The following is an 18,606-nucleotide window of genomic DNA, read 5'->3' as shown; positions in this document are numbered from 1 at the left end:
AGTTCTGATGAACAAGTCCAGTGATGATAGAAAGGCAGGACAAAGTCTCCTTACTTCCACAGTTCTGATGAACAAGTCCAGTGATGATAGAAAGGCAGGACAAAGTCTCCTTACTTCCACAGTTCTGATGAACAAGTCCAGTGATGATAGAAAGGCAGGACAAAGTCTCCTTACTTCCTCAGTTCTGTTGAACAAGTCCAGTGATGATAGAAAGGCAGGACAAAGTCTCCTTACTTCCTCAGTTCTGTTGAACAAGTCCAGTGATGATACAAAGGCAGGACAAAGTCTCCTTACTTCCTCAGTTCTGATGAACAAGTCCAGTGATGATAGAAAGGCTGGACAAAGTCTCCTTACTTCCTCAGTTCTGTTGAACAAGTCCAGTGATGATAGAAAGGCTGCACAAAGTCTCCTTACTTCCACAGTTCTGATGAACAAGTCCAGTGATGATAGAAAGGCTGGACAAAGTCTCCTTACTTCCACAGTTCTGATGAACAAGTCCAGTGATGATAGAAAGGCAGGACAAAGTCTCCTTACTTCCTCAGTTCTGATGAACAAGTCCAGTGATGATAGAAAGGCTGCACAAAGTCTCCTTACTTCCACAGTTCTGATGAACAAGTCCAGTGATGAAAGGCAGGACAAAGTCTCCTTACTTCCTCAGTTCTGATGAACAAGTCCAGTGATGATAGAAAGGCTGCACAAAGTCTCCTGACTTCCTCAGTTCTGATGAACAAGTCCAGTGATGATAGAAAGGCTGCACAAAGTCTCCTTACTTCCACAGTTCTGATGAACAAGTCCAGTGATGAAAGGCAGGACAAAGTCTCCTTACTTCCTCAGTTTTGTTTCATTTCCTCAGCCAAGGATCGTGAGTTGTCAGAAATTCTGACAGTGAAGAAATTTCTGTTGATTTTGCACACTGTTGTCTGTTGAGGGGAGTACTTTATCTTGGCAGAATATCTAAAGCGTCGACTCTTTTGTCAGGAGAGTTTGGGTTGGGTGTGTGTGCAGTGTTGGGAGGAAAACGGTGTCCAGTGCTGAACATTTGTATTTCTGTGCAGGTTACAGATTCAGTTCTTTTTTTTTTACTTGATCACTATTTGAAGTATGGGATGCTGTTTTTTTTATGTGGCTGTTTTGTCATATCTTCTTTTTCACATTAATGGTGTGATTGTGAATGCACTAAAAGTAAGGGAAGAAATAAAGAAGTGAATGAAAAAAAGTAACCTCTGATGGCAGAGGTGTATGATTTCTGGACATGGCCTTTTTCACAGAAATAATTAGAGATTTTTTTTAGTCTGATGTAAAAATAGAATAAAAATGAGGGGAATAGGTCTCTTCAAAGAAAAGCATAAATCTGTTAATCACAGCCACTAAGATGAAAAATGTTTTGTTTTTAAAGCATAACTCTGTTAATCACAGCCACTAAGATGGAAAATGGTTTGTTTTTAAAGCATAACTCTGTTAATCACAGCCACTTAGATGGAAAATGGTTTGTTTTTAAAGCATCACTCTGTTAATCACAGTCACTAAGATGAAGAATGGTTTGTTTTTAAAGCATAACTCTGTTAATCACAGCCACTAAGATGGAAAATGGTTTGTTTTTAAAGCATAAATCTGTTAATCACAGCCACTTAGATGGAAAATGGTTTGTTTTTAAAGCATAAATCTGTTAATCACAGCCACTAAGATGAAAAATGTTTTGTTTTTGACTCGTCTTAAAAAGAAATAGTTTTCAGCTTTTATTAGCATGCAACATCACATGGACTAGAGAACATTTTCATACACCCACAGACATTATAACTCAGAATTTCGGAAGTGATTGTAGAAGAACTTTTGTGCATGCCTGGTGAGTGCTGTCTTGTGTTTGTGATAATACTGAGACACTTTTCTAAACTTCCACTAAAGGCCAAGGAATCAAAGCCCAAGGTATCGCCCAGGAAGATGCCACCAATGCCATCGGTAAGTACCACTCAGCATGGTGTGATGGTTGCTTGGTTCAAGAGTAATAGGTAGCCAGGGCATATTGTCTTGTCTTAGGCTAGGTCTGTTTTCTTTCTTGACATTGTGTGTGCTTGTTCTGGAATATAGGCAAAGTTTGGTGTGCTCATGGGGCAGATTTGAACAACTGTGGAAAGGCGTGCTTTGTTGTTATTGTGGCTGTAACGGTGAGGAGTGTGAACAGGCTGACTGCACCTGAAAGAAGCATGAGGCATGGGGCTTTGTTGTTATTGTGGCTGTAACGGTGAGGAGTGTGTACAGGCTGACTGCACCTGAAAGAAGCATGAGGCATGGGGCTTTGTTGTTATTGTGGCTGTAAGGGTGAGGAGTGTGAACAGGCTGACTGCACCTGAAAGAAGCATGAGGCATGGGGCTTTGTTGTTATTGTGGCTGTAAGGGTGAGGAGTGTGAACAGGCTGACTGCACCTGAAAGAAGCATGAGGCATGGGGCTTTGTTGTTATTGTGGCTGTAACGGTGAGGAGTGTGTACAGGCTGACTGCACATGAAAGAAGCATGAGGCATGGGGCTTTGTTGTTATTGTGGCTGTAACGGTGAGGAGTGTGAACAGGCTGACTGCACCTGAAAGAAGCATGAGGCGTGGGGCTTTGTTGTTATTGTGGCTGTAAGGGTGAGGAGTGTGTACAGGCTGACTGCACCTGAAAGAAGCATGAGGCATGGGGCTTTGTTGTTATTGTGGCTGTAAGGGTGAGGAGTGTGTACAGGCTGACTGCACCTGAAAGAAGCATGAGGCATGGGGCTTTGTTGTTATTGTGGCTGTAAGGGTGAGGAGTGTGAACAGGCTGACTGCACCTGAAAGAAGCATGAGGCATGGGGCTTTGTTGTTATTGTGGCTGTAAGGGTGAGGAGTGTGAACAGGCTGACTGCACCTGAAAGAAGCATGAGGCATGGGGCTTTGTTGTTATTGTGGCTGTAAGGGTGAGGAGTGTGTACAGGCTGACTGCACCTGAAAGAAGCATGAGGCATGGGGCTTTGTTGTTATTGTGGCTGTAAGGGTGAGGAGTGTGAACAGGCTGACTGCACCTGAAAGAAGCATGAGGCATGGGGCTTTGTTGTTATTGTTGCTGTAAGGGTGAGGAGTGTGAACAGGCTGACTGCACCTGAAAGAAGCATGAGGCATGGGGCTTTGTTGTTATTGTGGCTGTAAGGGTGAGGAGTGTGAACAGGCTGACTGCACCTGAAAGAAGCATGAGGCATGGGGCTTTGTTGTTATTGTGGCTGTAAGGGTGAGGAGTGTGAACAGGCTGACTGCACCTGAAAGAAGCATGAGGCATGGGGCTTTGTTGTTATTGTTGCTGTAAGGGTGAGGAGTGTGAACAGGCTGACTGCACCTGAAAGAAGCATGAGGCATGGGGCTTTGTTGTTATTGTGGCTGTAAGGGTGAGGAGTGTGAACAGGCTGACTGCACCTGAAAGAAGCATGAGGCATGGGGCTTTGTTGTTATTGTGGCTGTAAGGGTGAGGAGTGTGAACAGGCTGACTGCACCTGAAAGAAGCATGAGGCATGGGGCTTTGTTGTTATTGTGGCTGTAAGGGTGAGGAGTGTGAACAGGCTGACTGCACCTGAAAGAAGCATGAGGCATGGGGCTTTGTTGTTATTGTGGCTGTAAGGGTGAGGAGTGTGAACAGGCTGACTGCACCTGAAAGAAGCATGAGGCATGGGGCTTTGTTGTTATTGTGGCTGTAAGGGTGAGGAGTGTGAACAGGCTGACTGCACCTGAAAGAAGCATGAGGCATGGGGCTTTGTTGTTATTGTGGCTGTAAGGGTGAGGAGTGTGTACAGGCTGACTGCACCTGAAAGAAGCATGAGGCATGGGGCTTTGTTGTTATTGTGGCTGTAAGGGTGAGGAGTGTGAACAGGCTGACTGCACCTGAAAGAAGCATGAGGCATGGGGCTTTGTTGTTATTGTGGCTGTAAGGGTGAGGAGTGTGAACAGGCTGACTGCACCTGAAAGAAGCATGAGGCATGGGGCTTTGTTGTTATTGTGGCTGTAAGGGTGAGGAGTGTGAACAGGCTGACTGCACCTGAAAGAAGCATGAGGCATGGGGCTTTGTTGTTATTGTGGCTGTAAGGGTGAGGAGTGTGTACAGGCTGACTGCACCTGAAAGAAGCATGAGGCATGGGGCTTTGTTGTTATTGTGGCTGTAAGGGTGAGGAGTGTGTACAGGCTGACTGCACCTGAAAGAAGCATGAGGCATGGGGCTTTGTTGTTATTGTGGCTGTAAGGGTGAGGAGTGTGAACAGGCTGACTGCACCTGAAAGAAGCATGAGGCATGGGGCTTTGTTGTTATTGTGGCTGTAACGGGTGAGGAGTGTGTACAGGCTGACTGCACCTGAAAGAAGCATGAGGCATGGGGCTTTGTTGTTATTGTGGCTGTAACGGTGAGGAGTGTGTACAGGCTGACTGCACCTGAAAGAAGCATGAGGCATGGGGCTTTGTTGTTATTGTGGCTGTAAGGGTGAGGAGTGTGAACAGGCTGACTGCACCTGAAAGAAGCATGAGGCATGGGGCTTTGTTGTTATTGTGGCTGTAAGGGTGAGGAGTGTGTACAGGCTGACTGCACCTGAAAGAAGCATGAGGCATGGGGCTTTGTTGTTATTGTGGCTGTAAGGGTGAGGAGTGTGAACAGGCTGACTGCACCTGAAAGAAGCATGAGGCATGGGGCTTTGTTGTTATTGTGGCTGTAAGGGTGAGGAGTGTGAACAGGCTGACTGCACCTGAAAGAAGCATGAGGCATGGGGCTTTGTTGTTATTGTGGCTGTAAGGGTGAGGAGTGTGAACAGGCTGACTGCACCTGAAAGAAGCATGAGGCATGGGGCTTTGTTGTTATTGTGGCTGTAAGGGTGAGGAGTGTGAACAGGCTGACTGCACCTGAAAGAAGCATGAGGCATGGGGCTTTGTTGTTATTGTGGCTGTAAGGGTGAGGAGTGTGAACAGGCTGACTGCACCTGAAAGAAGCATGAGGCATGGGCAGCTTTTGTTGCACCTGTGTAGGAAGTATCCAGCAGTATAGGCAAGGTTTAGGACGCACATGGAAAGGTTTGCACTCAGTACACAACCATTTCTAACCTGCATTCTGCTCTGTGTTTCATACACACAGACACAACCTGTGTTATGATACATTAAACTGTTTTGATGTACAAAATACAAACTAGGCTCAGATACAGGCTAAATTTGTATGTTGAAAGATTCCTCTGAACTCAGATGGGATGATGTTGCTGGCATGAATCACATGGTTTTCTAAGCTGTGTATTTTTTACATGACAGTATTGTTTTACATTGTTGTCACACTGCTTTCCATGCTGTCTACCTCCCAGCACAGTGTGTTTCACAAGGAGACGTCTGAGATTAGGTGATGTGTCCTTGTAGTGTTGTGAGCCATCATCGTTTGTTGAATATGCATTTAATATTTACAAGAAGGGCGCTGGGTATCTTGAAAAACAAATTAGATTTATTCCTATAGATATAGTTTGATTTGTATGTATGTATATATGTTTGTGTGTGTGTGTGTGTCCGTGTGTGCATATATGTACACATTCATTCTAGTGCAGTGTACACACTTGTGTACAATTGTGTGTGTGTGTGTGTGTGTGTGTGTGTGTGTGTGTATTTAAGTGTATGCAAGCACTGTATATGTGTGCATGGTTGTGCACATTTGACATTTTGACAGTTGAGAGTGAAAGTGTAGACAAATTTTATGAAAGAAGAAATGATAGATAAAAATAACACTAATGTGAAATGTACAAATTAGCCAAGATCAGAAAACCCCAAATGATAGATAAAAATAACACTAATGTGAAATGTACAAATTAGCCAAGATCAGAAAACCCCAAATGATAGATAAAAATAACACTAATGTGAAATGTACAAATTAGCCAAGATCAGAAAACCCCAAATGATAGATAAAAATAACACTAATGTGAAATGTACAAATTAGCCAAGATCAGAAAACCCCAAATGATAACAAAATAAACAGGCAAGCAAAGAAATAGTACACATATGCAACATAAGTTAGAATAGTTTGAGGCACTAAACTGTAAGATATAGTGACCCCCCCCTCCTCCCCCATTTATTGTTTGTACAAGAATCACTGTATGCTGAATCAACTCCCATATGTTGTTCTCATGATTCCCAAAATGTGCCAGTGACAGTAACATTTAGTAGCATGCAAATACGACAAAATCGACAAGGGAAGGTTGCATCAAACTATGACACCGTGAACAAGAGAATCCTTTAGCCTTGATAGAAAACTTAAAAAGAAGAAAAAAGAAAATGTGTAATAGCAATGTTGTGCCTGTTCATAGAATCGATAGTTATTTGTACGTAGAAAAATGCATGTGCAGATTTTGCATTTAATGTGTATTTTTTCTAGCTTTGTTGAACATTTTATAAAAGTAGAACTTGCAGAAACAATTATTTGCAGAAGTTTTAAAATTCAAAGAAGTGCATGGTTAGCTTTGTATTTTTTGCTGTTTGTTTTTCTATATATACATACATATGCATGTTTACTTTTCATATTTTTTATGTAAGCTTTTAAAGATTTTTTAAAATTTTTTATAAATAATGCATATCTTAGAATGGCAGGTACTTGCATGTCTAAAGAGAAAGCTGACAGATAGCTATAATCAGAAAGAAATGAACATTTGTGTTACCTATTATGTGTTTGATAAAGGGAGGGTGAGAGAGAGAGAGAGAGAGAGAGAGAGAGAGCGATGTTGAAGGCCCACAAAAAGTTTCTAGATACCTTATTGGTGGTTTCAGTGGTTCATTGACACTATTCCAGAAGGTACTCATATTTTCAGGGATTGATGATAATTCTGTTTTGAATATACACATTTTTAACTTTGGAACACAGAGGACTCCTCTTTTCAAAGTACCCTTTCCAGTTAACTGATTACTTGAAAGAGAGAGAGAGAGAAAGGTAGAAAGCAAGACAGAGTTTAGTTGTCATATTATTTTTGATAACTAAAATTTCTATGTGATGAAAAGTTGGTAACTACATTGTAGCAAAACAACAACAACAACAAAAAACCAACCACATTGTAGCTGTATATGGGGCGATTAAACTTGTGCAGTTTAATGGCCATTGATAGAAGCAGGGATGAAAGGATGGTGTGTAACCATACAGATCTTTTGGTGATAACAACCTTTGGCTGATGTCCTTGAGACAGTCCAGAAAAAAGCTCTGTTGTGTTGTGCCATCATGTCTAGCGTTAGCAGTGTGTTAGATCCAGTCTCATTGCCCATGGCTTTTGAACGCATTTGTATTGCAAAGTCTTGTTGTATATTGTCACAGTTTCATGATAGACCTTGTCTTGTTGCATCATGTTTTATTGTACTGTGATATGTCGCAGATTTCTGCTTGGTGTTTGACTTCAAGTGCCACAGAACTGTGCCTGTCTTTTGCTGGGCTTGGGTAGTGGGCGTGATGCATGAGTAGAATCTCCTTTACCTTTTTTTCCTTCACAGCAGGAAAACGGAGACCGACATCAAAGTGACGACGATAATGACAAAGACGACAAGTCACAGAAGGAAGAAGAAGAAGGAGAAGAAGATAGCAGCGACCAAGAGAAAGACAACAAATCAGGGGAAGCTGAAGACAGAAAGGACGAGGAAGAGGAGGAGGAGGACGACAGTCACAACCAGGTAGACACTGTGGCTAAGGAAGCAGAGCTAACCAAAGCCGACTCGGAATCAGAAGATGAAGGGAAAGAGGAAAAAGAGGAAAAAGAGAAAGAGGAGGAAGAAGAGAAAGAAGAGGAAGAAGCGGAAGGGTCTGAGATGGAAGAAGAGGCGGAGGAAAAGGAGGAAGCTTCGGTAGATGTAAGACTGGCTGTAGTAGATTGGTCCTTGCCTTTTCAGTTTGCTATGTATGGCCTACCATATTCAGTTTGCTATGTATGGCCTACCATATTCAGTTTGCTATGTATGGCCTACCATATTCAGTTTGCTATGTATGGCCTACCATATTCAGTTTGCTATGTATGGCCTACCATATTCAGTTTGCTATGTATGGCCTACCATATTCAGTTTGCTGTTGATGATCACCTGACCGACCCGTGTAATCTGCTCCATTTCTCTCCCGTCTCTCCCTTGCCTGTTGCTTGATCTCTAGTGGATGTGACCTCAAGCTTTTAAATTAGCGATGCAGCTTTTTGTTGGGTGATCAGAGCCTGACTTTTCTGTTATGGTTATGTTGGCTGCAAAAATGAGTGGGTTTGTGTCTTCAGTTTGACACCAGTCATTCTTCATCATTACGGCAACTTGTTTTGCTCCTTTTCTGTTCACATCACACTTTTTTTCTCTTTGTTTGAGAATAACTATGATTTGATTGAATGGTTTTTTTGCCTTGCGCTAGCAGATATGCGTGTGTTTGTGTTAGCGTATGTTTGCTTGTGTGTGTGTGTGTGTGTGTGTGTGTGTGTGTGTGTGTGTGCTTTTCTTTAAAAGATTTGCTGTGTTTTCTTATTTAGAATATTATTACTCTGATTTGAATTGTGTTTTTCTGACGCTGACTTACTGCTATACCATTCTTACTTGTTTGTTGTTTCTGTATTTCCTTCTCCACCTTTTCTTTCTGATCTTGCTTTTTACTGTTATTTCTGCATTAATCTCTTTAGCATTAATTTGCACTTTTCTTATTACCTTTCACATGTGTGAATCTCTGTGTGTGATTGTTTGTCACTTACCTGTGATTAACTTAATTACGTGTGTATGTTTGTGTGACATTTAGGACTTGGAGAGGCATTTCTGTTTAGCATTTGGGAGATGTCATATGTTGTCAGTCCTGTACTGTTTAAATAAGGGATGTGGTTAAACTCTAAGCTGAAAGATAAAGAACTATACTGTAGATAATCTGTTAAAAAAAAAAAAAAAAAATCTGTGTATCCATGCTGACTGGTCCACAGGTTAATTTTAATCCACTTGTAGCATTGTCTCTGTAATGATATACCTGTGTAGAAAGCAGGGAGATTCTAGCTCAGCAGTTTGCCTTACGCTCAAACCAGACTCCTCATCCCTCCACCAGACCTTTAGTGGTGGTCTGGGTGCTAGTCTTTCAGGTGAAAAAACAACAACAAGCAAGGTCTGGTGTGCAACTTGCATTTGGTGAGTGTAAAAGAACCTGTGACAACAAGAGAGTTCCTTGTTAAATCTATACTCCCCTCCCCTCCAAAACAACAACAAGAACAAGATACCAGTACACTTGCTGGTTAGATAATTATGTACAAAAAGACAGTGCACTTAACAGTTTGAGGGAGCATCAATTAATGTCCATCACAACTAAGTTTAGTGTTCTGCCTACCTCTGCTTTTGCTTATAAGTCCTGTATACATCACTTCATTGTTTCACTGTCACTTCCGTAACCAGTTCGTAACACTCACATGGTTTGTGGAGGCCTAGTTGTAACTGATTAACAATAATGCTGGTATACCATATAAAGATTGTAATGAGGTGCACCAAATAACATAAATATTCCAAATTGCAGATTAATCATTAAGATATAAGTATATTGTTCTACCAGTGTAATAACACAGAATATGTGTTATTGTTGATTAATGACAATGATATGGATATATTTATTTAAAGATTGTAATGAGATGTTTTAAGAGTTACAGAATATTTTAAGTTGTAGATCAGTGGTTACAGTATAGATGTATATATTTTGTAAAGTTTTAATGAACCGGAGGTGTTTTAAAAAGCTTTATTGTTTTTTTATATATTTTTTTATTTTATTTTTTATTTTAGATTAATGGTTATCAGTACAGGTGTATTATGCAACAATTTTAAATAGAGATTTTAAATCAATTAGGGAATATAAAGAACACAGAATATTCTTCTTTGTAGATTATGACAATGAAAAGGCTTATCACCAAAAGATTGTAATGAGGTATTTTAATTTCACAGAACATAATTTGATGATAATATAGGTTTATCACTTAAAGTTTGTAATGAGGTATATATATATATTAAAATATTACAGAGATTATGTGATAATGATTTGTATGTATTGATGTATGTCTCTCTCTCTCGGTCTATATCTAATTAATTATCCATCTGTCTATATCTATATCTACACACACACACACACACACACAAACACACACATATATATATTCATACAGCATAATAGATAATAGCTGAGGAAAACAAGTACAGGTCACAGCAAGACAACCCGTCCATTATTGGTGATGATGTTTAATTTTAATTCTGTCCATGGAGATCGAGTCCATCTTGTTATCAATTATATAAAATTATAATCTGCTGTTGATAATTTGTAATGGTCACTGTAATTTGACATCCAGATGACAACAGAATCAGAAGATAGTCTTGGAAACTTGTGAGAATGTGAGACGGCTTTCCTGATGCTAAGGCTGCATGTTGTTTTGTAGGTATTAGTATAGCTGTGAGGTGAGTGAGATTTAGTCAGCAATGGACAAATACTCTTTTCTTTTCTGATGTCATTTTATGGTATGTATATATATATATATATATGTGTGTGCATATTTTATGTATTATCTTCTTCAGTTTTGTCTTCCACTCAGGATTATATCAGGTGCGCTGATAAATGTGTGTGTGTATGTGCCTGTGTGTGTGTGTGTGGCTGAAAATTCGGTTTATATCACAGATTGACATAATTTTAAATTGGGCCAACAGCAAAGTGAGAGTTGTATTATCAGTGGTTTCTCCAGTCAATGGGAAACCATTTACAGCTTAGTCTTTTGTGAAAGATTATGACTCTCAAACTAGGAGGCAAAATTGCACTGGCTCTTAGTGCTGCAGCCTTGTGGGCTGGTTGGCCTTTTGGAACCATCCCAGCGCCGACTGTCCTAAAACCCTCTTGTCCGAGAGAGTGGGGATGTAACTTGGGCAAGACACTCTCCACTATAATCAAATTCTAGCCCAAATAGTCGGAACAGCAGTTGCCTCCTCTGCTGTTCTGATGGTCATAGTCGGACTCGACTGACTATCATATAAAAGAGAAAAAAAAAAGAAAGTGTGGGTGGGTGGGTGCATGCATGTGTGCGTGCGTGCATGCGTGCGTGTTTGATATTCATATTTTCAAGTTAACAATAGTTGATCAAGAAATCTATGTTGTTTATCATTATTGATATGTGTTGTTGTTTTTATGATTAATGATAATATTATATTACTTTGTTGTTGTTGTTGGTGGTGGTGTTATGATTATTATTATTACAATTATAGGTGTTATGATGATGATGATTATTACTGTTACTATAATCATTGTTATTACTGTACCACAGTTAAAGCGGGGGCCCATACCGGCGCCCAGGAAAACGGATGACAAGGATGAGGAGAAAGATGAAGATGAAGAATCGGGAAAAGAAGAAGAGGATGAGGACGACAAGGACAAGGAAGAAGAAAAGGAGAAGGAGGAGGAAGAGGAAACCAACACGAAAAAGAAAGGTGGGGGTTGTGGGACTCAAACAGAAGGAAGCATCATAGAGTAGCCTCTCGAGTCCTAGCGTCATATTTAAAAGGAGATGTGGTTTGCCAGATTTAACAGCCTCAAACTAACCCCATGATAGATCTCTACTTGATAGCCTGTATTGATTCTAACTGGGCCAAATTTATCTCCTTGGTTAAACTAACCCTATGATAGATCTCTGCTTTGTTTGATAGCTTCTGTTGATTCTAACTGGGCAAAATTTATCTCCTGGGTAAAACTAACCCCATGATAGAGCTCTACTTTGTTCGATAGCTTGTAATGATTCTAACTGGGCCAAATTTACCTCCTGGGTAAAACTAACCCCATGATAGAGCTCTGCTTGTTCGATAGCTTGTAATGATTCTAACTGGGCCAAATTTACCTCCTGGGTAAAACTAACCCCATGATAGAGCTCTGCTTGTTCGATAGCTTGTAATGATTCTAACTGGGCCAAATTTACCTTCTGTGTAAAACTAACCCCATGATAGAGGTCTGCTTGTTCGATAGCTTGTAATGATTCTAACTGGGCCAAATTTACCTCGGGGGTCATTTCACGCTGGCCTGGAATGACTCCTGTATTCATCACACAGAAGAGGGGTGGGAGGGGGGAGGGATCCAACTAGGGGGTAAGTTTCTGACCAGATGAAGTTTACCCCTGGGGGTCATTTGGGGCTAGTCTACATAGATCCAGGGATTAATTTGGGCCGAACGGGTATGATTAGGTTTGCTACACCACAACATGTGCAAACCAGATGAAAATTTTCACCAGATCTATTGAATTTTTAGTTTGATATATAATACTTCTGCAGTAGTAAAATCACCAGTATTACTGTTTGGTGTTGTTTTTTTTCCCCTTCACCATGAAAAAATGATAAATTGAAAGAAAAAGCCAAACTTTTAAGCCACAGAAAAGGTTAGCTGCAATTTCGTTAACTTTTAATGATGAAAGAAAAAGCACACATTAATCCACAGACAAAAGAGCAGTTGCAATTAGTATACAGTTTAATGAGGAGAACAGCAGGTTTAGAAAACGTGTTTTTTCCTCTGGGTGCTCACTCGTCTCATCTGCACCTGCACACAAGTGTACCAAGTGAATCTGTCAAGTATCCCCCATTTACTAGTGTGTGTTTGCAGGCGTGTTTCCTTATGTATGAGGGTGCATGCATGTATATGGGTGCATGCACACTTGCAGGCATGTCTGTTCACGTATGTGTATGTATAGGAGGATGTTTGCGCTTGTTTTCAGACAAAAAGGACAAGAAAAAGAAGGAAGAGAAAAAGAAAGACAAGAAGAAAGACAAGAAAAAGAAGGGCAAAAAAGATGAGGAGGAAGAAGAAGAGGAGGAGGAGGAGGGCGAAGAAGAGGAAAAAGATGAAAAGTCAAAGAAAGGTAAATGATTTCTGTTAAAAATATATATATTTCATTTTATTTTTTGCTTATTTTGGTGCTCACTGTTTTCTGATATATATTTCATTTTATTTTTTGCTTATTTTGGTGCTCACTGTTTTCTGATATATATTTCATTTTATTTTTTGCTTATTTTGGTGCTCACTGTTTTCTGATATATATTTCATTTTATTTTTTGCCTATTTTGGTGCTCACTGTTTTCCGATTGATTTGGTGACAGACCTGTTTGGTGCCCACTATCAGGAAGGACTGTCACCATGCACATATCAATGCACACATACACAGTGCATACAGCATACATGCACATATCAATGCACACATACACAGTGCATACAGCATGCATGCACATATCAATGCACACATACACAGTGCATACAGCATGCATGCACATATCAATGCACACATACACAGTGCATACAGCATGCATGCACATATCAGTGCACACATACACAGTGCATACAGCATGCACATATCAGTGCACACATACACAGTGCATACAGCATGCACATATCAATGCACACATACACAGTGCATACAGCATGCACATATCAATGCACACATACACAGTGCATACAGCATGCATGCACATATCAATGCACACATACACAGTGCATACAGCATGCACATATCAATGCACACATACACAGTGCATACAGCATGCACATATCAATGCACACATACACAGTGCATACAGCATGCATGCACATATCAGTGCACACATACACAGTGCATACAGCATGCATGCACATATCAGTGCACACATACACAGTGCATACAGCATGCATGCACATATCAATGCACACATACACAGTGCATACAGCATGCATGCACATATCAATGCACACATACACAGTATATGCATGCATGCACATATCAATGCACACATACACAGTATATGCATGCATGCACATATCAATGCACACATACACAGTATATGCATGCATGCACATATCAATGCACACATACACAGTATATGCATGTATGCACAGAAAACACTCACTTTCTTGCACACACACTAATGCATGCACATGCATGCACACACACGTTTGTGAATACACACACACACATATCTGTGAATGTACACACACGTTTGTGAATACACACACACACATATCTGTGAATGTACACACACGTTTGTGAATACACACACACACATATCTGTGAATGTACACACATGCAAGCATTCACACAACCATGCATGGTTGTCTATAAACCCTTACACAGAAATATACAAAACAAATGCATGCAGGCATGCATACACATATGCGCGTGCACACATACACACACAGAAACACACACATACACATATATCTGTATCTATCTATCTATTTATATATATTTATTTATATGTCTATCTTTCTCTCTCTCTCTCTACACACACACACACACACACACACACACACACACATATATATATATATATATAGAGAGAGAGAGAGAGAGAGAGAGAGAGCAACTCATCTCAAAGTTTTCCCTTGTTATACAAAGCTCAGTAGAAGAGAGAATATTGCAAGTACCATAACACACACACACACACACACACACACACACACACACACACACACACACACACACACACACACACATACATACACATACACATACACACATACACATATACACTTGAATGAGTCTCAGAATGTACACATACTAACACACACACACACACACACATGGGCACACACATATACATACACTTGAATGTGTCTAAAAATGCACACATATTCTAACACACGCACACACACACACACACACACACACGCACACACACACGCGCACACACACACACACAAATGTACATGTACATGTACATACAAAACTGTTGCTGAAATAAGAAATGTTGTGCATCATTACTGTTGTTCCCCTGTCTGACACGTCATCCTGAACAGGTGTTTACATTTCACTGTGTTGTCTGACACGTCATCCTGAACAGCTGTTTACATTTCACTGTGTTGTCTGACACGTCATCCTGAACAGGTGTTTACATTTCACTGTGTTGTCTGACAAGTCATCCTGAACAGGTGTTTACATTTCACTGTGTTGTCTGACACGTCATCCTGAACAGGTGTTTACATTTCACTGTGTTGTCTGACACGTCATCCTGAACAGGTGTTTACATTTCACTGTGTTGTCTGACACGTCATCCTGAACAGGTGTTTACATTTCACTGTGTTGTCTGACACGTCATCCTGAACAGGTGTTTACATTTCACTGTGTTGTCTGACACGTCATCCTGAACAGCTGTTTACATTTCACTGTGTTGTCTGACACGTCATCCTGAACAGCTGTTTACATTTCACTGTGTTGTCTGACACGTCAGGGTTCGCCATTAACATTTTTTCACATGAGCGCCTGCGCTCTAGTTTCAGAATTTTGATGAGCGCAAACTGAAAACTAAGAGCGCACACTAAAAACATAGAGCAACAAGTCTCAAACATAAATTCATTTTGATTTTGCACGGCCGCGAAATCGATCGTGTGCTCCACTTTTCTACTCTTCAAGTCTGAAGAGCGCTCTTTTGCATAGCCTCCCCTGATTCACTAGGCCTACTTCCGGTTGAACTAACAAAACGTAAACAGACGGCTTTCAAACTTCGGTAAATGCAAAACGATCGCGCTTTTGACTCTTGTTTGTGATGGAAAATGGAATAACAATTTAGATACAGTAGTGTATGCTTATGTCTTTTCAAAATCAAGAGCGCAAGCGCTCTGAGTCAAGGAATTTTCCAGAGTGCAATTTGTTTTTTCAGAGCGTTCCGCTCAGCGCTCCCGTTAGTGACGAACCCTGCACGTCATCCTGAACAGGTGTTTTACATTTCACTGTGTTGTCTGACACGTCATCCTGAACAGGTGTTTACATTTCACTGTGTTGTCTGACACGTCATCCTGAACAGGTGTTTACATTTCACTGTGTTGTCTGACACATCATCCTGAACAGGTGTTTACATTTCACTGTGTTGTCTGACACGTCATCCTGAACAGCTGTTTACATTTCACTGTGTTGTCTGACACGTCATCCTGAACAGGTGTTTACATTTCACTGTGTTGTCTGACACGTCATCCACCACCATCTGATGGTGTGACATGCCCAGTCTGTTTCCACCACCATCTGATGGTGTGACATGCCCAGTCTGTTTCCACCACCATCTGATGGTGTGACATGCCCAGTCTGTTTCCACCACCATCTGATGGTGTGACATGCCCAGTCTGTTTCCACCACCATCTGATGGTGTGACATGCCCAGTCTGTTTCCACCACCATCTCTTGGTGTGACATGCCCAGTCTGTTTCCACCACCATCTCTTGGTGTGACATGCCCAGTCTGTTTCCACCACCATCTGATGGTGTGACATGCCCAGTCTGTTTCCACCACCATCTCTTGGTGTGACATGCCCAGTCTGTTTCCACCACCATCTCTTGGTGTGACATGCCCAGTCTGTTTCCACCACCATCTCTTGGTGTGACATGCCCAGTCTGTTTCCACCACCATCTGATGGTGTGACATGCCCAGTCTGTTTCCACCACCATCTGATGGTGTGACATGCCCAGTCTGTTTCCACCACCATCTGATGGTGATGATCTGCATGTTTTCTCGTTGCATTGGGCCAGCTGTTGATTGGATATGATACTGGGCCAGAAGATTTGTAGGATCCTTTGGATTTTTTTTTTTTGTGTGGAAGGTTGACAAATTTAATGATGATCTACTAATTTAACATTACAAATTGAATAATGATCCAAATGATATGATTGATCATATCTGTAAATCGAACAAACAACAGGCATGGCTACGGTTGATTTTTTCTTCAGTGTGTGAATGAAGTTTCAGAAAGAAAAATCAGGTTGTAGATCTTGTCCCATGTTACTTATGCCCCCAAAACAAAGGCATTTTCCAGACATTAGGATGTACGTTGCAATGTCTCTGAATAATTAAAAAAAAAAAAAAAAAAAAAAAAAGATGCATTGCATGACAACTAACTTTTTCAGTTTTGTTTTTTCAGGAAAAGACAAGAAAAAAGACAAGGAGGACGAAAAGAAAGAAAAAGAGAAGAAGAAGAAAGGAAAGAAGGGCAAAGAGAAGGACGAGGAAGAAGACGGAGAGGAAGAAGAGGACAAGGACAAGGTAGGCAAGGTTTACCATTGTTAGAAAAAATCAGAATTTGTTTATTGACACGCACTTTCTCAGTTACTATCAAGTAAACATTTAATGCAGAACTTGTGGTGTGTGTTTCTCTGAAACATGATCAGTTTAGCTGTCAAACACAGTTATTCCCATCAATGGCTGGTTTGATTTCAGAGCAAGAAGAAGAAGGACAAGAAGAAGAAGGGTGATAAGGACAAAGACGACAAGGACAAGAAAGATGAGAATGAGAACGAAGAAGAGAAGGGAGACGGGGACAAGAGTCAGGAGCCGAAGCCAAAGAAGAAGGTAAAGTGTGCTGTGACGTTATCTGGCCTTCATGCCCTGTGCTCAGTCACCTCAGTTTTCATGCTCCTTCACTTCCATGCTTGGGCTGAGTCTTGTCAGGGTCTTGAGTGTTGGTGGATTCATGGTGGACTGCCACTGGAGGGACGTGCTTGTGGTCTCCTCTCTGGGGGGAGACGCTCACTTAGTCTGGCTCTGTGTTCAAAGCCATTATTGTCGTCAGTAGGGGGGTTAGTAGGTGGTGTCCTGAGTATGTTCAATCACAACAGGCACTGCCGAACACCACTGAAGTGACTCAGCAGCAGTGCAGGGTCTCCTCTGGTGTATGGCCTTCTGGTAAGCTAACTTCGATGATTCCCTGAGGACTGCTGGCACTGGGACTGTGACAGACGAACCTGGGTGTGGCAGTGTATGGGGACTTGGAATGAGCAGAGGAAGGAGTAATGCCACTGAAACGGTGCAAATGATGGGGCAGCAAAAAAAAAAAAAAAAAAAAGGTGTGCAGTGACACATTCTGTCCTCTTTGATTCTCATGGACTCTCCGCTCATGACCACTCTGTGGCAGCCAAGTAGAGCTGTAGAAAAGGACATCATTCATCACTCTATGGCAGCCAGGTAGAGCTGTAGAAAAGGACATCATTCATCACTGTATGGCAGCCAGGTAGAGCTGTAGAAAAGGACATCATTCATCACTGTATGGCAGCCAGGTAGAGCTGTAGAAAAGGACATCATTCATCACTGTATGGCAGCCAGGTAGAGCTGTAGAAAAGGACATCATTCACCACTCTATGGCAGCCAAGTAGAGCTGTAGAAAAGGACATCATTCATCACTCTATGGCAGCCAAGTAGAGCTGTAGAAAAGGACATCATTCATCACTCTATGGCAGCCAAGTAGAGCTGTAGAAAAGGACATCATTCATCACTGTATGGCAGCCAAGTAGAGCTGTAGAAAAGGACATCATTCATCACTCTATGGCAGCCAAGTAGAGCTGTAGAAAAGGACATCATTCATCACTGTATGGCAGCCAGGTAGAGCTGTAGAAAAGGACATCATTCATCACTCTATGGCAGCCAAGTAGAGCTGTAGAAAAGGACATCATTCACCACTCTATGGCAGCCAAGTAGAGCTGTAGAAAAGGACATCATTCATCACTCTATGGCAGTCAAGTAGACCTGTAGAAAAGGACATCATTCATCACTCTATGGCAGCCAGGTAGAGCTGTAGAAAAGGACATCATTCATCACTCTATGGCAGCCAGGTAGAGCTGTAGAAAAGGACATCATTCACCACTCTATGGCAGCCAAGTAGAGGTG

General features: G+C 41.2%; 1 protein-coding gene across 3 annotated transcripts in view; it reads left to right on the top strand.

The window, feature by feature from the left end:
- The window catches only part of LOC143298174 (X-linked retinitis pigmentosa GTPase regulator-like), a 51,995-nt gene that overhangs the window by 26,997 nt on the left and 6,392 nt on the right, over positions 1-18,606 (top strand). Inside the window, exons 13-18 of one of the 3 annotated variants that reach the window (XM_076610921.1) lie at positions 1,903-1,956; positions 7,485-7,661; positions 11,279-11,441; positions 12,710-12,853; positions 16,868-16,989; positions 17,164-17,295. In XM_076610921.1, coding sequence (XP_076467036.1) covers positions 1,903-1,956; positions 7,485-7,661; positions 11,279-11,441; positions 12,710-12,853; positions 16,868-16,989; positions 17,164-17,295 — 792 coding nt within the window. Of the gene's footprint in view, positions 1-1,902; positions 1,957-7,484; positions 7,839-11,278; positions 11,442-12,709; positions 12,854-16,867; positions 16,990-17,163; positions 17,296-18,606 lie in introns of all 3 variants that reach the window. The other 2 variants (XM_076610920.1, XM_076610922.1) reach the window with 2 other exon arrangements.

Source organism: Babylonia areolata, chromosome 23, assembly GCF_041734735.1.
Source record: "Babylonia areolata isolate BAREFJ2019XMU chromosome 23, ASM4173473v1, whole genome shotgun sequence".
NCBI classification, from domain to species: Eukaryota; Metazoa; Mollusca; class Gastropoda; order Neogastropoda; family Buccinidae; genus Babylonia; species Babylonia areolata.
The sequence above is the reverse complement of the archived record's forward strand: the minus strand, read 5'-3'. Positions and strand labels throughout refer to the sequence as shown.